At 33.4% G+C, this 23,553-nt stretch overlaps 2 protein-coding genes and 1 long non-coding RNA gene across 22 annotated transcripts in view; 1 reads left to right on the forward strand and 2 right to left on the reverse strand.

The window, feature by feature from the left end:
• The window catches only part of LOC127720585 (synaptobrevin-like), a 70,509-nt gene extending 48,844 nt beyond the window's left edge, over positions 1 to 21,665 (reverse strand). For 8 of the 13 annotated variants that reach the window (XR_007990882.1, XM_052227247.1, XM_052227258.1 and 5 more), the window contains exons 1-3: positions 21,499 to 21,665; positions 20,358 to 20,402; positions 240 to 336 (exon numbers count right to left, since the gene is read on the reverse strand). Coding sequence is in view for 12 of the 13 variants with exons in the window: in XM_052227247.1 (XP_052083207.1) it covers positions 240 to 336; positions 20,358 to 20,402; positions 21,499 to 21,500 (144 nt within the window). In the remaining variant the exon portion in view is untranslated. The remainder of the gene's footprint in view (positions 1 to 239; positions 337 to 20,357; positions 20,403 to 21,498) is intronic. The other 5 variants (XM_052227252.1, XM_052227254.1, XM_052227250.1 and 2 more) reach the window with 2 other exon arrangements.
• The window catches only part of LOC127720580 (microtubule-associated protein futsch-like), a 338,813-nt gene that overhangs the window by 19,653 nt on the left and 295,607 nt on the right, over positions 1 to 23,553 (reverse strand). The window lies entirely within an intron of this gene.
• LOC127720591 (uncharacterized) lies at positions 364 to 6,982 on the forward strand. The gene is made up of 2 exons (XR_007990888.1): positions 364 to 1,048; positions 5,846 to 6,982. It is a non-coding gene; the product is annotated as an uncharacterized LOC127720591 (long non-coding RNA).

Consider the following 23,553-nt stretch of genomic DNA (forward strand, 5'->3'; position numbering starts at 1 on the left):
ACGGATGGACAGACAGACAGAGTGCAAACCTAAAGTCCTCTTCGACTTGGTCGGTAGGGGACTAATAACAGGTATAATAAGAAAGTGTGTAAACTGTTTGATGACAGAAGGACGCCCATGGGTTACATGCTTCTGTCAGAGTGTGGCAAGAGACATGAAATCATTTTAATTGTTTGAATAATAAAACAATACTACAAGTTCTACAAAATGTTCTAACTGAACACATGGACTGTTTGTACCTCATCCACTTGTGCTTGTGTCTGTTGAAGCCTTTTACTGGACTGATATGGCTGTTGTGGGGGTCCACCTGTGCCAGCTGTTCCTCCATACCCGGACCTAAAATACACAAATCAAAATCTTGACTAAAATGACTGTGGTGGGTAGGTTATGGGTCCACTGTTTTGAGGTGTATCAATATTCCTAGACCTAGAAAACAAATAATAAAGACAGTTGCTAATTAAAGTCCACTGCTTCCTTTTCTATCTGTGCCTCCATACTCAGAATTAGGAAGTTCTGGCTTTGATGATGATTAATACAAAAGAAATTTAAAGTAGCCATAGATGTCCTTTATAGCCATCATTTAAATTTCTTCTTACAATAATAAAAATAAACTGCTTCGCTGAGTGCAGCTGGATATGCCTGCAGAGGTCCAACCCTGAAAAGTTGGGGCAAAAATAGACACAATATTCAAGCTTGATACAGGTCTGAATTTGGATTGTATTTGTAATTAAATATTTGATATATTATAGGTTTCTCAATAAATGTAGTCAAAGAACTTGAAATTGGTTATATGAAAGATTTCTTGCTGTTGTGCAATACACTGTGCTGTTGCACAATACTTAGTAAATCTGTTGTCAGACTATAAACAAATAAAATCTTATAACTCGGAAACGTAAAATCTAATATTTATAATAAAATGCTCCGCTGGGCACAGCTTGATACGACCGCAGAGGTCGAACCCTGAACAGTTGGGGCAAGTATGGACACAACATTCAAGCTTGATACAGCACTGAATTTGGATTGTGATTAAATATTTGACACAGCATAGGTTTATGACACAGAATGAATGTGGTCTAAGAACTTAAAATTTTTTAATTTACCTATTCAAACCATATCATTATTATTTGCTTTTATATATAAATCAGATATAACCAATTTAAAATGGAAAATTTTAAAGAAAAAAAAAGGAAAAAAAAATCCCCCCCCCCAAATTTTTTGAACCCCCTTATGATTCATCACCCCCAAACTCAATCCCAGCCTTCCCTTTGTCGTATGGTACCTTGCAGTACAATTTCATAGAGATCCATACACTTGAACACAAGTTATTGTCTGGAAACTAGAAAAATGCTTGGTTTTTTTTCCCCTTTTTGGCCCCATATCCCTAAACATTTAGGGCAATTACCCCCAAACTCAAACCCAGCTTTTTCTTTGTGATATGGAACCTTGTAGTACAATTTTATAAAGATCCATACACTTACACACAAGTTATTGTCCTGAAACAAGAAAAATGCTTGTTTTTTGCCCCTTTTTTTGCCCCTAATTCCTCAAATTTTTGAGACAATTACCCCCAAAATCAATCCCAGCATTCCCTTTGTGATATGGAACCTTGTGTTACAATGTCAGAGAGATCCATACACTAACACACAAGTTATGTCTGGAAGTTACAAAAATGCTTATTTTTGGCCCCTAATTCCTAAACTGTTGGTACCATAACCCCAATCAATCCCAACCTTCCTTTTGTGGTATTGAACCTTATGGTAAAATTTCATAGAGATCCGTTCACTTGAACTAAAGTTAGAGTGCGAAAACCACCTTGCAGTATAATTTCAGAGAGATCCATACACTTGAACACAAGTTATTGTCTGGAAACTAGAAAAATGTTTATTTTTGGCCCCCTTTTGGCCCCTTATTCTTAAACGTTTTGGGCAATTACCCCCAAACTCAATTCCAGCTTTCCCTTTGTGATATGGAACCTAGTAGTACAATTTCAGAAAGATCCATAGACTTACACACAAGTTATTGTCATGAAAAATGCTTGTTTTTTGGCCCTTTTTTGGCCCCTAATTCCTAAAATTTTGAGGCAATTACCCCCAAAATCAATCCCAGCATTCCCTGTGTGATATGGAACCTTGTGGTACAATGTCAGAGAGATCCATACACTTGAACACAAGTTATTGTATGGAAACTAGAACTAGAGGCTCTAAAGAGCCTGTTTCGCTCACCTTGGTCTATGTGCATATTAAACAAAGGACACAGATGGATTCATGACAAAATTGTGTTTTGGTGATGGTGATGTGTTTGTAGATCTTACTTTACTGAACATTCTTGCTCCTTACTATTATCTCTATCTATAATGAACTTGGCCCAGTAGTTACAGTGGAAAATACTTTGTAAAAATTTACAAAAATTTACAAAATTTATGAAAATTGTAAAAAATTGACTATAAAGGGCAATAACTCCTTAAGGGGTCAATTGACAATTTTGGTCATGTTGCCTTATTTGTAGATCTAACTTTGCTGTACATTATTGCTGTTAACAGTTTATCTCTATCTATAACAATATTCAAGATAATAACCAAAAGCTGCAAAATTTTCTTAAAATTACCAATTCAGGGGCAGCAACCCAACAACGGGTTGCCTGATTGGTCTGAAAATTTCAGGGCAGATAGATCTTGACCTAATGAACAATTTTATCCTCATCAGATTTGCTCTAAATGCTTTGGTTTCAGAGATATGAGCCAAAAACTGCATTTTACCCTATGTACTATTTTTTAGCCATGTCGGCCATCTTGGTTCGCATGCGGGGTCATCGGACACATTTTTTAAACTAGATACCTTAATGATGATTCTGGACAAGTTTGGTTAAATTTGTCTTATTAGTTTCAGAGGAGAAGATTTTTGTAAAAAATTACAAAAAATTACGAAAAATGGTTAAAAATTGACTATAAAGGGCAATAACTCCTTAAGGGGTCAACTGACCATTTTGGTCAAGTTGACTTATTTGTAGATCTTACTTTGCTGAACATTATTGCTGTTTACAGTTTATCTCTATCTATAATAATGTTCAAGATAATAACCAAAAACTGCAAAATTTCCTTGAAATTACCAATTCAGGGGCAGCAACCCAACAACGGGTTGCCTGATTGGTCTGAAAATTTCAGGGCTGATAGATCTTGACCTAATGAACAATTTTATCCTCATCAGATTTGCTCTTAATGCTTTGGTTTCAGAGATATGAGCCAAAAACTGCATTTTACCCTATGTACTATTTTTTAGCCATGTCGGCCATCTTGTTTCGCGAGCGGGGTCATCGGACACATTCTTTAAACTAGATACCCTAATGATGATTGTGGACAAGTTTGGTTAAATTTGTCTTAGTAGTTTCAGAGGAGAAGATTTTTGTAAAAGATTACAAAAATTTACGAAAAAGGGTTAAAAATCGACTATAAAGGGCAATAACTCCTTAAGGGGTCAAATGACCATTTTGGTCAAGTTGACTTATTTGTAGATCTTACTTTGCTGAACATTATTGCTGTTTACAGTTTATCTCTATCTATAATAATGTTCAAGATAATTACCAAAAACGGCAAAATTTCCTTAAAATTACCAATTCAGGGGCAGCAACCCGACAACGGGTTGCCTGATTCATCTGAAAATTTCAGGGCAGATAGATCTTGACCTGATAAACAATTTTACCCCATGTCAGATTTGCTCTAAATGCTTTGGTTTCAGAGATATAAGCCAAAATCTACATTTTACCCCTATGTTCTATTTTTAGCCATGGCGGCCATCTTGGTTGGTTGGCCGGGTCACCGGACACATTTTTTAAACTAGATACCCCAATGATGATTGTGGCCAAGTTTGGTCAAATTTGGCCCAGTAGTTTCAGAGGAGAAGATTTTTGTAAAAGTTTACGGACGACGGACGACGGACGCCAAGTGATGAGAAAAGCTCACTTGACCTTTCAGGTCAGGTGAGCTAAAAAGCTTATTTTTAGCCCCTGTTGGTACCATACATAACCCCCAAAATCAATCCCAACCTTCCTTTTGTGGTATTGAACCTTATGGTAAAATTTCATAGAGATCCATTCACTAAAACTAAAGTTAGAGTGCGAAAACCAATGTGTCTTCGGACGACAAAGACGACGCCGGACAACAAAGACGCCAACGTCATACCAATATATGACCGTGGTCGTATAAAAATGCTTGAAATCATATTCAAGATTTAGCATACATTCAAGCACTCGTATGGCTGTGAATAAAACTTAATAAAATACGACCAGAGGCAGGTTGATTATCCCGAATTTTACGATCGCCAGGTCCAAATAGTACCAGTTGCCAAATGGCAACCAATAATGAAATTAAGGTCGCCTGGAGGCTTTATAGGTCCCCCAGACGACTGTTTTAATAGCCTAAATTGAGGGCTGATCAAGTGAACAAACTTGCATATATATATACAATATTAGTACAGTGTGGCAATAAAAATAATGATGAGTTCACTGTATTTTATTTACAACAAAATTCACAATAAAGTATCATGAAAACACATTTTGTGCAAATCAAAAAAAATTTTATTTAAATACAATTTTGTGAGTAAAAACAAATGAAAAAGTGTAAATTTCATGCAAAACTTTACACAACATTTAAGATAAAATGATACAAATTAGAAGGGCATGCACTAAACATTTGGTTCATTCAGTATTCACATTTCAGATAAAGAAATACATGAAATATACAGTAAAAGTAATGTTTATAGTCATTTCTGTAAAAAAAAAAAAATAAGTTAAAGGGAAACTTCGCACAAAAATGAAAAATTGACATTATGTTCATTATGTATAAAAAAGCACAAATTCATAAATATTAAAAGTTTTATTCTGCTAGATAAGAGATCACCATCGATTTTAAATTGAGAGTATCAATTCTCTGCATGCGGGCATTTTGTCATCTTCCCGGTTTACAAAACCACTTGATATCTATAAACCACAAAGGACCAAAACCAGCAGTAACCTAACGTAGTCGTAATTGAGTGTCGATATCTTGTCAAGCGTACGGTTGTTTTATTTTCGACAAGGAAAGCATAAACAGTTAACCGGGTCACAAAAATGATTATAATATACATGTTTGTGCAACCTTCCCTTACTAACTTGATACGGAAAATGTAATTATTTTTTTTAAATAACTATGGTCTGTCGTTTTTGAAACAAGAAATTTAAATGGGAATTAGTTAAAAAGTCAAAGTTCAAATAAAAAATAAATGTTCCATGTAAGATTGTTTTCGAAAATCTAATTTGTTCATAATTCTTTTAGTTTTATGTAATAAACTTATTTAAATAAATTCGGACCTTCCCTTACATTGTATCTGATCACCAGCATGGCTAAAGGAATTATTTCCAGCGGTATTGTGAGGTGACACGTCCAGGTATTCAAGCGATTTCCTGTTGGGCTAAAAAATTCATGTTACACAATTACATAATGCAAGTTCATGCATTGCTTCACTTCTGAGGGTATTGATCAGTGTACACGGCCGATAACTTGTAACTTTCCATTTTAAAACTATCAGGTGTAATATACATCTTTGTCTTGCGTGTCCTATAGTGATATACTATAGTCATTACTAAACTCATAGGCTTGTTTACAAATAACATTTCTGGTGTAAAGAATGATATTCATGAAAATCTAAATAATTCCAAAAAAAGATTTGATAAAATAATAAAATGCTCCCCTGGGGTGCAGCTTGATACGACGGCAGAGGTCGAACCCTGAACAGTTGGGGCAAGTATGGACACAACATTCAAGCTTGATACAGCTCTGAATTTGGATTGTGATTAAATATTTGACACAGTATAGGTTTCTGACACAGAATGAATGTGGTCTAAGAACTTAAAAAATTTTAATTTACCTATTCAAATCATATCATTATTATTTGCTTTTATATATAAATCAGAAATAACCAATATAAAATGGAAAATTTTAAAGAAAAAAAAAAGGAAAAAAAGGAAAAATAAAATGCTTCGCCGAGCGCAGCCTGATACGACCGCAGATGTCGAACCCTGAACAGTTGTGGCAAATTTGGACACAATATTCAAGCTTGATACTGTCTGAATTTGGATTGTGATCAAATTTTTGACATAATATAGGTTTCTGACACAAAATAAATGTGGTCAAAGATCTTATAAATCCATTGCCCAATACTGTGCAATTGAAGATTTCTTCTTGATACTTTTCAAAAATTCGAAATTTTGAAAAAAAAATATGAATCCCTTAAAAAAATTCGGTAAAAAATTCCCCATCTCCCCTCAACTTTTTGCAGCCCCCCTTGGAGCAATAACCCCAAAACTCAATCCCAGCCTTTCCTTTGTAGTATGGAACCTTGTAGTACAATTTCACAGAGATCCATACACTTACCCACAAGTTATTATCTGGAAACTAGAAAAATGCTTGTTTTTGGCCCTTTATTCCTACATAATTGGGGCAATTAACCCCAAACTCAATCCCAGCCTTCCCTTTGTTATATGGAACCTTGTGGTACAATGTCAGAGAGATCCATACACTTACACACTAGTTATTGTCTTGAAACTAGAAAAATGCTTGTTTTTGGCCCCTTTTTGGCCCTTAATTCCTAAACTGTTGGCCCCATAACCCCTAAAATGAATCCAAACCTTCAACTTGTGGTTTTAAACATTGTGGTACAATTTCAGAGCAATAGAAATACTTATACACAAGTTATTATCCTGAAACTAGAAAAATGCTTGTTTTGGGCCCCTTTTTGGGCCCCTAATTCCTAAACGGTTGGGACCATCATCCCCAAAATCAATCCCAACCTTCCTTTTGTGGTATTTAACCTTCTTAAAAAATTTCATAGAAATCCATATTCTTAAACTAAAGTTATTGTCTGGAAACCAATGTGTCTACGGACGACGACACAGACGATGACAATATCATACCATTATACGATCCCAAAATATTTTTGCAGTCGTATAAAAATCACCCCCCCCCCCAAAATTTTTGAACCCCCTTATGATTCATTACCCCAAAACTCAATAACAGCCTTCCCTTTGTGGTATGGTACCTTGCAGTACAATTTCAGAGAGATCCATACACTTGAACATGTTGAACACAAGTTGTTGTCTGGAAACTAGAAAAATGCTTGTTTTTTTAATTTTGGCCCCTTTTTGGCCCCAAATTCCTAAAGGTTTAGGGCAATTACCCCCAAACTCAAACCCAGCTTCCCCTTTGTGATATGGAACCTTGTAGTACAATTTCATAAAGATCCATACACTTACAGTCAGTGGTACTACTTGTACAAGTAATTTTTATTTACTTGAAGAAGTAAATATTAATATACTTATATAAGTAAATTTGTAGGATACTTATACAAGTGTATTTTATTTACTTGTATAGGTCAATTATTTTTTGGCCTATTTATGTCCCTTAGACATTCAGATTTTTTTACTTATACAAGTAAAAAAGTCATCCTATCTTCTTTTCTTGAATTCTTAGAACTTCTTTGCTCTAACTGAATTTTGAATTGTCTGTCCTTTGCAGATGTCTTTACTAATCATTTAAGTGTAATTTCATGGACAATGAAAATCTCATTTGTCTGTTATCTTCAGAACACTGCTCATTTACAAGCCTCCAAGGAGCAATTTTTGAAGGCCTTGCACAAATACTTAAGATCTTTGCGCAATCAGTTTCTTTGTTGAATTAATGAGATGAAACATTGAACTCTTATCAAAAATTATGAGCTAACCTGAGAAAAATTGTTAAAGGCATGATTTTACATCTCAAAACTTGAGAATTTTTGAGGGATTGTAAAAAAAATTTACTTGTACAAGTAAATTTTTGAGAAAATTAAGGGGAGATTATTCAAACATTATAATTAACTTATATAAGTATATTTTATTTACTTCTTCAAGTAAATAAAGATTACTTGTTCAAGTAGTACCCCTGACTGACTTACACACAAGTTATTGTCCTGAAACTAGAAAAATAAAATTGAGAATGGAAATGGGGAATGTGTCAAAGAGACAACAACCCGACCACAGAACAGACAACAGCAGAAGGCCACCAACAGGTCTTCAATGCAGCGAGAAATTCCCGCACCCGGAGGCGTCCTTCAGCTGGCCCCTAAACAAATATATATACTAGTTCAGTGATAATGAACGCCATACTAAACTCCAAATTGTACACAAGAAACTAAAATTAAAAATAATACAAGACTAACAAAGGCTAGAGGCTCCTGACTTGGGACAGGCGCAAAAATGCGGCGGGGTTAAACATGTTTATGAGATCTCAACCCTCCCCCTATACCTCTAGCCAATGTAGAAAAGTAAACGCATAACAATACGCACATTAAAATTCAGTTCAAGAGAAGTCCGAGTCTGATGTCAGAAGATGTAACCAAAGAAAATAAACAAAATGACAATAATACATAAATAACAACAGACTACTAGCAGTTAACTGACATGCCAGCTCCAAACTTCAATTAAACTGATTGAAAGATTATGTCTTCATCATATGAATATCAGGCACAATCCTTCCCTTTAGGGGTTTAGTATCATACCATCATAACATATATGAGAAGAACATAACCCGTGTCATGCCAACAACTGGTTTTTAAATAAATGTGTTTAGTGCCGATGCAAAGACCCTATAAGTGAATCAATATTAACGCCAAAATATGCAATCTTTAATGACCTGACAACAGTATCGTAACTATATCCCTTCTTAATAAGTCTATTTAAAGGTTTTGTTAGTTTCAGAGGTGAATACTGACATTTTTGTGCTTTATAAAGAATATTTCCATAAAAAAATGGATGTGAAATACCTGAACGTATAAGAAGTCTGCATGTTGAGCTATATTTACGAATGATGTCCTTATACCGATGATAAAATTTAGTAAATGTTTTGACTAGTTTGTGATATCGAAAACCCTGGTGTAATAATTTTTCAGTAATACATAAATTTCTCTCGTTAAAATCTAAAACATTGTTACATACACGAGCGAATCGTACAAGTTGAGATATATAAACACCGTAAGATGGTGACAAGGGAACGTCACCATCTAAAAATGGATAATTAACGATAGGAAATGAAAAATCATCTCTTTTATCATATATTTTAGTATTAAGCTTTCCGTTAATGATATAGATATCAAGATCGAGGAAAGGGCAGTGGTCATTGTTAGTATTAGCTTTATTTAAAGTAAGTTCAACAGGATAAATTTCTTTAGTATACATACTGAAGTCGTCATTATTGAGAGCCAAAATATCATCCAAATATCTAAAAGTATTATTAAATTTGTGTATCAGATGTTGTTTCGATGGGTCTTTACTGATTTTTGTCATAAATTGTAACTCATAGCAATACAAAAAAAGGTCCGCAATAAGTGGTGCACAGTTAGTCCCCATTGGAATTCCGATAACCTGACGATATACGGAATCTCCAAAGCGAACAAAAATGTTATCTAGTAAAAATTCAAGGGCATATATAGTATCAAAGCATGTCCAATTGACATAGTTTTTTTGTTTATTGCTACTAAAAAATGACCTAAAAGAGTTTGAACATATATATTCACATTCTGACTTTTTAAATGCCCATTTAATTAGGTGTGTGAATTTTTTCTTAATGAGAATGTGAGGCAATGTGGTATATAGGGTAGAAAAATCAAAACTTTGAACAGATTCAAAATCACCAATATATGCATGCAATTTATCAAGTACTTCCAACGAGTTCTTGACACTCCAAAAGTAATTAATTCCACTATTTTCGAAGGCCTTATTTGAACAATTTATTATCAGGTTTTTGATTGTTCCAAGTGTACTGGTAAGAAGAATAGACAATTTAGTAGTGGAACAATGGCTTGAAGACGAAATGAATCTATATTTGTAAGGTGTTTTGTGTAGCTTCGGAAGCCAATACATAGTTGGGACTTTCATTGTATTTGGTTCTGTTTGTAAAGCGGTAGCTAAAAGTTTATGTTTGTTACAGATGTCGTTTTCTGAAAATGGAGTCAGTTGGAATGTTGGTGAATTGGTGATTTCTTTTTTCAGAACCTCAATGTAAAATTTACGTCAAACAATAATAATATTATTAGCAGCTTTATCGGCCGGGACAAAAACAAATTCCTTGGCAAGTTCTTTTAGTTTATGTTTGATACGAGAAATAGGTTTATTGTGGTTATTGTTAAGAGTAAAATGTTCTTTAAAATGTTGAATACGTATATCAACTATGTTCATTACTGATTTAAAAAAAGAGTCCAAAGATTTTTTGTCAGCTTTTTCCCGTTTTATCCATTTCAGACAGTAAGTTTGGAGTGAGTCGTGGATGATATTACGACACTCATTCCAATTAATTATTGACGGGGGACGATATTTAGGTCCTTTACTGAGGAATGATTTTAACTCTCGGTCTTGAACGATGTTAAGATCTCCTGTTATAACATGGGAAATGGGTCCATAAATGTATTCGGAATTACTGCAATTACATGAAGTAGGTGTATTTTCACTGATATTAACATCTTTACACAATTGGCTATAATTAAACACAAATTTCCGGGTAGATTTCTTGTAAATATAACAAATAAGAGGGAGCTCAGTATTATCAAAATATCCCGGAATTTGTTCTTTAACAGAATGGTCGTTAAAAATACCGGCAATATTTACAAAATCAAAACCTTTATTGACATACTTTATTTTAATAAACTGTTTTTTATGATCTTCAGGGCGATCAATTTTGGGAAACAGTTTAGAATAACAATATGCCATTATAATTTGAACGATTTCATACTTAGGACTGCTATATGAAATTGTATTGCAATCCTCTAAAATTTTATTTAACATATTAACCGGTAATGAACAGAGCTTTGTTAACAGATAATGTCTGCCGTTGTTTTTTGAAATAGAAATTAGGTCCTAATTTTGAGGCAATTACCCCCAAAATCAATCCCAGCATTCCCTTTGTGATATGGAACCTTGTGGTACAATGTCAGAGAGATCCATACACTAACACACAAGTTATGTCTGGAAGTTACAAAATGCTTGTTTTATGCCCCTTTTTGGCCCCTAATTCCTAAAATTTTGAGGCATTTAACCCCAAAATCAATCCCAGCCTTCCCTTAGTGGTATGGTACCTTGCAGTACAATTTCAGAGAGATCCATACACTTGAACACAAGTTATTGTTTGAAACTAGAAAAATACTTATTTTTGGCCCCTTTTTCCTAAACGTTTTGGGCAATTACCCCCAAACTCAATTCCAGCTTTCCCTTTCTGATATGAAACCTTGTAGTACAATTTCAGAAAGATCCATACACTTACACACAAGTTATTGTCATGAAACTAGAAAAATGCTTGTTTTTTGCCCCTTTTTTGGCCCCTACATTTGTAATTCCTGAAATTTTGAGGCAATTACCCCCAAAATCAATCCCAGCATTCCCTTTGTGATATGGAACCTTGTGGTACAATGTCAGAGAGATCCATACACTAACACACAAGTTATGTCTGGAAGTTACAAAAATGCTTATTTTTGGCCCCTAATTCCTTAACTGTTGGTACAGTGTACCATAACCCCCAAAATCAATCCCAACCTTCCTTTTGTGGTAACGAACCTTATGGTAAAATTTCATAGAGATCCGTTCACTTAAACTAAAGTTAGAGTGCGAAAACCAATGTGTCTTCGGACGACGACGACGATGCCAACGTCATACCAATATACGACCGCAAAAAAATTTTGCGGTTGATAAAAATCTACATATTTTCCAAGGGTAAATCGGGGAAAATGTAAGTATATACTCGATGTCAATAATTATGGACATTTTGAAACATATAAATATTTATTTAACAAAAATGTACGCACTTGTTGATCATTTTTTTTTTGCCTACATGTAGATAGAAAGTTACGGAACTATAGATAGCCGCAACTTAAAATATAAACATGTATATTGAATATAAGAAAGAAACATCCAGAACCAATCTGAATTAAATACAGGTCGATATCTAACTTGCTTCGGTTCATCGAAGTTATGGACATAGTAAAATCACTGATTTATATTTCAATAAGATTGTTCTCGAACAGTTTAAGAAATTCGTCATCACCACAATTGTTGGGTATAATGTAAAATAATGTGAACATGGTTCTATTAGTACCTTATGTCAATGTTTCTGCTCCGACATGCATGTTATATATATGCTACTGGACGTACACTAATGATCCCCAAAAAGCCTATATTTGAAGAAATAAAGAAACTTCACTCCAAATAGACTGATAGTAGTTGTATTAACGTCTGATCAGCTAGGGGGTTGATTAATTTACTTACTTAGCTTGTGGGGGAATAAACCATTCCCAATATTGCACTTATGCATAAAATATTAAATGAGAGTAATATAAGAGAAAATATAAATACGAAAAGTCACATATCTGGTAGAAAAAGTCTCACAAACTATAGGATTTCGAAAGTTACAAAATAAGAACGTTGTATTTATGAATTTACAAGAAGAATTCTGTTCTTGGACGTAGTTTTCTTTTTTTTTAGTTCAGTGATATAAATTGAGAAAAAAAAATCTAGTCAGAATTTAAATCGTTCCGACAATCCCCCACCTAAGACTCCTCTAAAATCATGAATGGTCATGCTTCACAATCATCAGAATTTTCTTTGCATTGGTACATTCTGTATTGGTAGTGATTAAGGTATAACATAGCTACTTGTATATTACCGGTATGTGGTTAGGTGACGTGCCATGAGGTCTTACGTATACAGGTTCACATTTATAATGGTTTCTGATATAACTTGGTTTTATGAAATTCACACTTCTGTATGTTCTGTATACCAAATTCACATCCTATTTTCAGACCAAATGAGGATGTGAATATTTTCCAGGAAAAATATTGAGCATCAAATTAATTTCGGGATTTTTTTCCTTTCTTGGTATTAAATCATCACAGAAATTTAAAGAATATACTGCTTGTCTGCTTTAGTATTCTTGTCATTTTAGAAACACATATATGTGTGTGTATATGTCTCTGGTTTATGAATGAATGGTAAGTCTTGCAAAGGTACAAGATATAAAGCACATTGAAAATTTATTCCGCCAGTCTGCCTCCATTCAAAAAAGGAAAGTTGACGTTAGATTAATTCTGTTAATTTTTTTTAAACATCGTTGGTCAAATAGATATAGTATTTATACATTATGAGATTTAAAATATTTCAATAAGGGCATTCCCGATTAGGTAAATGTAAATCGCTTTGGACTGACCAAACTATATTAATGTAACTGATATAATTTTCTCTGCACATTTAAATATTCAAGATTACCGATGATAATTGAAAATAGTACAGTTTTTGGTTTATACACTCGTTTTAGTGGGCCATTTTTATTTATAGAACTATTTTATTGAAAGTAATTCAGAATTTCGATGTTACAACAAAATACTCACCTATTTATTAAAAAAAAATTTAACGGCGATTCAGGTATTTTGCCACCATATTCCTACATTATTTTTTATGTGTTTCACACCTGAAACGGTGAACCCTTGAGGCCAAACAACACTCTAGAGAAGATCAAAAGATTAAAATTACATAATGCTAATCTTTTAATTATCGTGAATTTAATCACGCCTTTACCAGGTAGTGTCAGTGTAATACACACTGTTTTTACACAGTACTAGCGGAAAATGTTTGCTAGACTGAAGCAAGAATTTGTATAGCATGTATAGTAAGACAAATCCTCGACTGAAGTAAAAGGTGAGAATACAAACATGCATTTTTATTACAATATCAGTTATAAATGTTTGTTCAACATATCCGTCGGAAAAAAATTAATAAAAATATTCTATTGTATGATTTACTTTTATTGCAATAATTAATCATATCAGAAATCCGTAAAATATAAATCGTACATTTTGATTTAAAAATTTGCATGGCTGGTCACTTTACTCACTTAGTTATTAGTTGGTTAAACAAGGAATTATTTGAATCTGGAATAATTTTGAATTCTGGAAAATTGATTAGAAATGTATGATGAAAACTAACCCAACTAAATAGGGTTAGCCATGCGCGCATGGCTAATGTTAATTTTAATTTCACTATCATTTTAGTATGAACTAACTAACCCCTCTTAGCCATGCGCGCATGGCTAACCCTATTTAGTTGGGTTAGTTTTCATCATAAATTTCTCATCAATTTTCCAGAATTCAAAATTATTCCAGATTCAAATAATTCCTTGTTGTTAATAGATATGCAAAATAGTCGTTGATGCGCTTTAAATTGCATTATTAGATGATTAACGAACAAGACTTAACATGAGATTAAAACCACTCCCGGCATGCAATTAGACTTAAACTACGTCACAGAAGTCAGGAATTTCGAATAAATGAAATTCTAAATTCCTAATTTTCTTCTTTATTAGTGTTCATATCCAGATAAAACTCGGTGAATATGTTTTTTTATGGTATTATGAACATAATAAGTTGATAAGTAAAAAATCGTGAATTTTCCCTTTAAGTGATTGAGTTGTAAGTTTTTCTTCTTATTTACTTTCACATGTTTCAGTTAGAATCCAATAATCATGATAATTAGTGATATTGCAGTTTCACAAATTGTGGTAAAGCATCATGTTCATGTCATTGAAAATAATTTTTTGTAGCTATAGGTGAAATCATAACTTTTTGTTCACAATAAATTTGAGAATGGCAACGGGGAATGTGCCAACGAGACAACAACTCGACCAAAGACCAGAAAACAGCTCAAGGCCACCAATGGGTCTTCAACACAGCAAGAAAATCCTGCACCCGAAGGCGTGCTTTGCCCCTAAATAATGTTTGCATAAAATTACATGTATTTTTAAGCATTTTTAACCTTCAACATGTTTATGAGACAAACTGTACGTGGTAAATATTATAAATTGGAATTTATAGAATTGAATGCTATTTTTTTATTTATTTGAAATGAAAGCAAATGAAAATTATATTTTTGTTGAATATGTGAGTCACTACCTTTTATAAAGAATAAATCTAAACTAGAGGCTCTAAAGAGCCTGTGTCGCTCACCTTGGTCTATGTGCATATCAAACAAAGGACACAGATGGATTCATGACAAAATTGTGTTTCGGTGATGGTGATGTGTTTGTAGATCTTATAATTACTTTACTGAACATTCTTGCTCCTTACTATTATCTCTATCTATAATGAACTTGGCCCAGTAGTTACAGTGGAAAATATTATGTAAAAATTTACAACAATTTACAAAATTTATGAAAATTGTAAAAAAATGACTATAAAGGGCAATAACTCCTTAAGGGGACAATTGAAAATTTTGATCATGTTGACTTATTTGTAGATCTTACTTTGCTGTACATTATTGCCATTTACAGTTTATCTCTATCTATAATAATATTCAAGATAATAACCAAAAGCTGCAAAATTTTCTTAAAATGACCAATTCAGGGGCAGCAACCCAACAACGTGTTGCCTGATTGGTCTGAAAATTTCAGGGCAGATAGATCTTGACCTAATGAACAATTTTATCCGCGTCAAATTTGCTCTAAATGCTTTGGTTTCAGAGATATGAGCCAAAAACTGCATTTTACCCTATGTACTATTTTTTAGCCATGTCGGCCATCTTGTATCGGGCGGGGTCATCGGACACAATTTTTAAACTAGATACCCCAATGATGATTGTGGCCAAGTTTGGTTAAATTTGGCCAAGTAGTTTCAGAGGAGAAGATTTTGTAAAAGATTACAAAAATTTACGAAAAAATGGTTAAAAATTGACTATAAAGGGCAATAACTCCTTAAGGGGTCAATTGACCATTTTGGTCACGTTGACTTATTTGTAGATCTTACTTTGCTGAACATTATTGCTGTTTACAGTTTATCTCTATCTATAATAATATTCAAGATAAAAACCAATAAAATGCTTCGCTGGGGCGCAGCTTGATACGACCGCAGAGGTCGAACCCTGAACAGTTGGGGCAAGTATGGACACAACATTCAAGCTTGATACAGCTCTGAATTTGGATTGTTATTAAATATTTGACACAGCATAGGTTTCTGACACAGAAAGAATGTGGTCTAAGAACTTGATTTTTTTTAATTTACCTATTATGGTCCAATGTCCAAAATCAAAATACATGGTTAGATTCAGCATATCAAAGAACCCCATATATTCAATTTTTGTTAAAATCAAACAAAGTTTAATTTTGGACCCCAACTTGGACAAACTTGAAAACTGGGCCCATAATCAAAAATTTAAACACATGTTTAGATTCTGCATATCAAAGAACCCCAAGAATTCAATTTTTGCTAAAATCAAACTAAGTTTAATTTTGGACCCTTTGGACCTTAATGTAGACCAATTTAAAAAACGGGACTTAAAATTAAAAATCTAAATACACGGTTAGATTTGGAATATCAAAGAACCCCAATAATTCAATTTTTGATGAAATCAAACAAAGTTTAATTTTGGACCCTTTTGACCTCAATATGAACCAATTTGATAGCTGGGCCTACAAATAAAAAATCTAAATACATGGTTAGATTCAGCATATCAAAGAACCTCATATATTCAATTTTTGTTGAAATCAAACAAAGTTTAATTTTGGACCCCAACTTGGACAAACTTGAAAACTGGGCCCATAATCAAAAATTTAAACACATGTTTAGATTCTGCATATCAAAGAACCCCAAGAATTCAATTTTTGCTAAAATCAAACTAAGTTTAATTTTGGACCCTTTGGACCTTAATGTAGACCAATTTAAAAAACGGGACTTAAAATTAAAAATCTAAATACACGGTTAGATTTGGAATATCAAAGAACCCCAATAATTCAATTTTTGATGAAATCAAACAAAGTTTAATTTTGGACCCTTTTGACCTCAATATGAACCAATTTGATAGCTGGGCCTACAAATAAAAAATCTAAATACATGGTTAGATTCAGCATATCAAAGAACCTCATATATTCAATTTTTGTTGAAATCAAACAAAGTTTAATTTTGGACCCCAATTTGGACCAACTTGAAAACTGGGCCCATAATCAAAAATCTTAATACATGTTTAGATTCAGCATATCAAAGAACCCCATATATTCAATTTTTGTTGAAATCAAACAAAGTTTAAATACTGGACCCTATCTTGGACCAACTTGAAAACTGGGCCCATAATCAAAAATCTAAACACATGTTTAGATTCAGCAAATCAAAGAACCCCAAGAATTCAATTTTTGTTAAAATCAAACTAAGTTTAATTTTGGACCCTTTGGACCTCAATGTAGACCAATTTAAAAAACAGGACCCAAAATTAAAAACCTAAATACACGGTTAGATTTGGAATATCAAAGAACCCCAATAATTCAATTTTAGATGAAATCAAACAAAGTTTAATTTTGGACCCTTTTGACCTCAATATGAACCAATTAGATAACGGGGTCCACAAATAAAAAATCTAAATACATGGTTAGATTCAGCATATCAAAGAACCCCATATATTCAATTTTTGTTGAAATCAAACAAAGTTTAATTTTGGACCCCAATTTGGACCAACTTGAAAACTGGGCCAAAAATCAAAAATATAAATACATGTTTAGATTCAGCATATCAAAGAACCTCATATATTCAATTTTTGCTAAAATCAAACAAAGTTTAATTTTGGACCCTTTGGACATTAATGTAGACCAATTTGAAAACTGGACCCAAAATTAAAAATCTAAATACACTCTTAGATTCGGCATAACAAATAAATAAATGTGATCAAAGATTTTACAAATCTAATGCGCCATACTGTGCAATTAAAGATTACTTCTTGAAATTTTTCAATATTTGAAATTTGAAAAAAAAATAATATTTGAAGAATAATTCTTTTTAATTTCTGAAATCTGAAATGAGAAAAAATTGGCCCCCCACAATTTCTTTTTATCCCCCCCCCCCCCTTTTTCCCCCCAAAAAATTCTTTCCCTCAAGATATGGTCATAATCTCAATTCAAATTTCCAATGGAGTTGGCAACCATAATTACCCATTTAAATTTACCATAGTGCTAACTTAATCTATTTTATAATAGAATTAATAAAAATATAGTGTCAAATCTTTCATATGGATTTTTTTGTAAAAAAAAAAGATGAAAACATTTGCAGATATTTTTACTGGTCTTCCTTTATAAATATGCATTTCTTTAAACATAATTTAAAAGCAGAGTAAGGGAAGTAACCAAAACGTTGTATTTGGATTACCTCCCTTACACTGTTTTAGATTATCTTTATTGTTCATTAACCATTACTTTATACATAATTTAAAAGCAGTGTAAGGGAGATAATTTCAATGATGTATTTGATTTATCTCCCTTACACTGCTTTAAATTATGTTTTGTACTAAAGTATTTGTCCATTAACCAGGACAACCTTGTTTTTCCCCCTTTTTTGCCCCTAATTCCTAAATGGTTTGAGCCATAACCCCCCAAAGCAAATCCTAACCATCCCTTTGTGGTATGGAAACTTGTAGTATAATTTCAGAGAGATCCATACACCGTTCCACAGTTATTGTCTGGAAACTAGAAAATGCTCATTTTTGGCCCCTTTTTGGCCCCTAATTCCTTAACTGTTGGTACCATAACCCCCAAAATCAATCCCAACCTTCCTTTTGTGGTATTTAACCTTATGGTCAATTTTCAAAAAGATCCATTCACTTAAACTAAAGTTAGAGTGCGAAAACCAATATGTATTCGGACGACGACGCCAACGTCATACCAATATACGACCACAAAATTTTTTTGCGGTCGTATAAAAACTGCAAAATTTCCTTAAAATTACCAATTCAGGGGCAGCAACCCAACAACGGGTTGTCCGATTCATCTGAAAATTTCAGGGCAGATAAATCTTGACCTGATAAATAATTTTACCCATGTCAGATTTGCTCTAAATGCTTTGGTTTCAGAGATGTAAGCCAAAATCTACATTTTACCCCTATGTTGTTTTTTTAGCCATGGCGGCCATCTTGGTTGGTTGGCCAGGTCACTGGACACATTTTTTAAACTAGATACCCCAATGATGATTGTGGCCAAGTTTGGTTAAATTTGGCCAAGTAGTTTCAGAGGAGAAGATTTTTGTAAAAGATTACAAAAATTTATGAAAAATGGTTAAAAATTGACTATAAAGGGCAATAACTCCTTAAGGGGTCAACTGACCATTTTGGTCATGTTGACTTATTTGTAGATCTTACTTTGCTGAACATTATTGCTGTTTACAGTTTATCTCTATCTATAATAATATTCAAGATAATAACCAAAAACAGCAAAATTTCCTCAAAATTACCAATTCAGGGGCAGCAACCCAACAACGGTTTGTCCGATTCATCTGAAAATTTCAGGGTAGATAGATCTTGACCTAATGAACAATTTTACCCCATGTCAGATTTGCTCTAAAGGCTTTGGTTTCAGAGATATAAGCCAAAATCTACATTTTACCCCTATGTTCTATTTTTAGCCATGGCGGCCATTTTGGTTGGTTGACCTGATCACCGGACACATTTTTTAAACTAGACACCCCAATGATGATTGTGACCAAGTTTGATTAAATTTGACCCAGTAGTTTCAGAGGAGAAGATTTTTGTAAAAGTTTACAGACGACGGACGCAAAGTGATGAGAAAAGCTCACTTGACCTTTTAGGTCAGGTGAGCTAAAAAATTAGAGGCACATCTGGTGAAAAAAAATTGCCAGTGTGAATATGGTGTTAATCAATTAGTAGGGTGAAGCTACATGTAACACTTCTATTCTTGGGTAGCTTTCACATAAATTGGAAACATATGAAGGAATTGGATGATTTATTTTGCACCAAATTTTAAAATCTGTACATGTTATAAACTGAACACCTACTGTGAACATTTAAAGAAAATGCATTGTAGAAAGATGAGGTCAAGATAAAAATATCCTCAATGTCAAACTATTACCCTGAAGAAGATGGAATTGTGTTGGGTCAATCAGATACTTTAACATTGAAAACTTTGAAAGAAAAGTCTAATGAAGTTAGACTACTGATCAGTATTTCCTTTATGGCTGACTCAAACTATCCTGATTCCATTATTTCTCTATCAATCAACATGATCAAGTATTATTTTTAAGAAGTCTTACTGGAAATTCCAACACTTTTATAGTTTTATTCTAAAGTTGTTACAGCCAAATATCATTAATATCAATCTAAATGAACTGAAATGGACATTGTACCTGTAAATATGCATTTATTTGGTAAGTGACAAACATATTAAAAAAATCCAATACAATGGAACTTAAAACAAACACCACAAACATACATGTAAACATATATATGTATGAAAAATTACAAAATGATATAAGCTTACAACATTTATTCACACTTACGCTGGGGGTCCACCCGGTACTGATTGAGTATTTTGAGGAGCAGACCTGTTCAAATGATATTCAAATTTAGATAATAAATATAAATTAATGTTTGTGCTTTGAAGTTCTGTTCCAATCTGCACTGTTAGCCACTAGTCCGATGCCCCAGACTAGTAAGAATTTGTAACACTTTGATTAGACACTTAAGAAAAAAATGTCAGAATATTGGTCTTCAGACTAGTTATAGAACAAGATTTTAGTACAGACTGCTGTAAACACACAAGATGGGTCAGTCAAAAATTAATCTAGCTAATGTTAAGGTGACTGCTGTTCATATATACTGAAAATCCAAGATGATGTGCATGAATTAGAAAAGCTAGTCAAAGAGATAGTCTGCCTGACTAACTACAAACTAGGATCTGTTAACATCCTTGTCCTAAGGGAACGACAACTTTACTTTGAAGAGGGGTGTGTATTTTTTTTGTTCTAAATATTTTTTGTACCAAGCAAGCATCAAATCATAGACAATTTTCATAATTCATGCACTTTTCGGTAAATTTCCTACATGTATGTCACAATACTTAAGTTAATACCTCACAGTAAGAAATGATTGTTTTCGATGACATTGTTTATGCTGATGGGCCTCTGCAGTGTAATTCGTTCATAAAAAACAACTCCAGATTGGTGTTTTGATGTTTTTGTCACCAATGCATGAAAATTTTGAAGAAGTTAACATTAAATTTTATAGCAAAAGCACTCAATCAGAATTTTCTTTCTCTCTGCTTAATCTCATATTAATTTCTTCAAGGTGGGGATTCGGTATTTCTTTTAGAGGAAAAGAAAAGTATATATATATATACCCCACCCCCTCAAATGTTGTATTGTATTTGACTATTGACTATTAAATGGTCGGTTATTTTTGTCGATAAAATCATACCAAATACTTTTATATTTACACTTTGGATCACTGTTCTCATGGGTTGTACCCTAACAATGATGACATATAACTCGAGAATGTTTTCTTGAATACGGAAATCGGCCCAACAGCCGGATTTCAGGATTCTGGTAGAGTGATGCAGACAGCTTCAACACCATACATAATTTCTTAGGAAATCGGCATGCGATTTTAATATTACATGACAAAAACATTCTCTATACTCACATGGTGCTATAAGTTATCTGTTTGCAGTGCTACAGTACTAACTGATGCCAACTGCATAAATATTACAAGCGGTCAACGTAAATTTATTGAGGAAAAATGGCGAATAAATTTACTGACGTCATTATCCGGGAAGTTGTATCATCTCTGCCACTCGAACGATTGGAACCTACGTGTTTTTTACATAAAGCGTTTTTGAGATAGAGATTGTTCTAAATATAGAAAAGAGTCAACGTCATTCATTCATGCATTATGAGGGTACAGATGGGATCTCTATAACACGCCATAACCACTTTATTAATTAATCATAGTTTATTTCTGATTAACCTGGATAAATTCAGAATTGTGATTAATTCCGCATTAATCCAGATAAACCGGGAATTTCTAAAAACAAGTAATACAAATCATTAACTAGAGCAAGGATTTGTATAGTCAGAAGCTTCTCACTATACAAATCCTTGACTAGAGAAAACCCCGGTTTATCTCTACGGTCAACCAGGAATGGGGGGGGGGGGGGGGGGCAAGGGTGGTTCCTATAACAAGCAACACAGTTAATTGATTTGGCTTAAAACAGATAACAAGGAATTGAAAAGGGACAAAAACAGATAACAGTTAATGAAATATTAAATCAGTCCGGTCCAGGACCAATCCAATAGATCTTATTATATAACTGGTTGTATGGACCTATACCTAGGCCTTAACAGAGACATACATACATTTTAATTATGATCCTCATCATGTATCCTGGCCATATGTTTTTCTTTTTGTTATACATGTATTAATAATTGAATAGATTTGAATTTAATATGTACGCATGCGGATACAAGGAACATTATCTCCATATATATGTAAAATTCAAATTCGAACAATTCTTAATATCAAGAAAAAGGAAAACATATGACTAGGGATACAGTGGAGATCACTTCTAACCTCTCATTAGAACTGTCAGAAAAATCTGTCATAGAACTGTTCTAAACTGTTCTAGAACAGCTCTACCCTAGAACTATTCTAAGTAGAACTGTCAGGATCAGTTCTAGGGTAGAACTGTCTAAAACTGTTCTAGGCAGAACTGTCCAAATCAGTTCTACTGAGTCGTAGAACTGTCAGCAGAACTGACCAAATCAGTTCTAACCGTAGAACTGTCAGCAGAACTGACTAAATCAGTTCTAACCGTAAAACTGTTCTAGCCGTAGAACTGACCAAACCTGTCAGGATTGTAGAACAGTTCTAAATGACGTCACTGAATGTTAAAACAGTGCTGTGATGAGATTTTTTTAATATATATTATATTCTTTTGACTTTTATATTTATATTTAAGACAAAGAATTCTTAAAACTGTTCTATTGATAGAACTGACTAAATAAATTCTAGCCGTAGAACTGACCAAATCAGTTCTAATCGTAGAACTGTTCTAGTCGTAGAACTGTTCTAGCCGTAGAACTGTTCTAGTCGTAGAACTGTTCTAGCCGTAGAACTGACCAAAGATTTGGTCAGTTCTATGTAGAACTGTCTAAAACTGTTCTAGGGTAGAACTGTCAGGATCAGTTCTAGGGTAGAACTGTCAGGATCAGTTCTAGGTAGAACTGTCTAAATCAGTTCTTGGTAGAACTGACCAAATCAGTTCTAGGTTAGAATTGTTCTAGCAGGATGACAGTTCTACATACTGTCCTAGAACAGTTCTCCTGACAGATTCTGACAGATTTGATGAGACGTTAGAGGTGATCTCCACTGTACAAGTCATCATTTTGTACAAATTATAATTTGTATTTTGACTTTGTACGAATTGTAATTTGTACAAAAAGTGAATTTGTACAAATTTCGACTTAAATTCCCTTAAAACTTGTACAATAATTTATAGTATGGATGTTGCATTTTTCTGAACAAAATTACTAGCTTCTGTTTTTGTTAAAGTAATATTTTAAAATCAAGGGCATTTGATAGTAGATCAATTTTTGTGGTTTGTTTTTTTTTCTTTCTTAATTTTCCGAGAAAATGAAGCCAGTGACGCCTTATATTAATTTTGATTTTTAGAACGTTTTTTTTTTTTTCTGATAAGCA

Source organism: Mytilus californianus, unplaced genomic scaffold (genome assembly GCF_021869535.1).
Source record: "Mytilus californianus isolate M0D057914Y unplaced genomic scaffold, xbMytCali1.0.p SCAF_11, whole genome shotgun sequence".
Taxonomy (NCBI): Eukaryota; Metazoa; Mollusca; class Bivalvia; order Mytilida; family Mytilidae; genus Mytilus; species Mytilus californianus.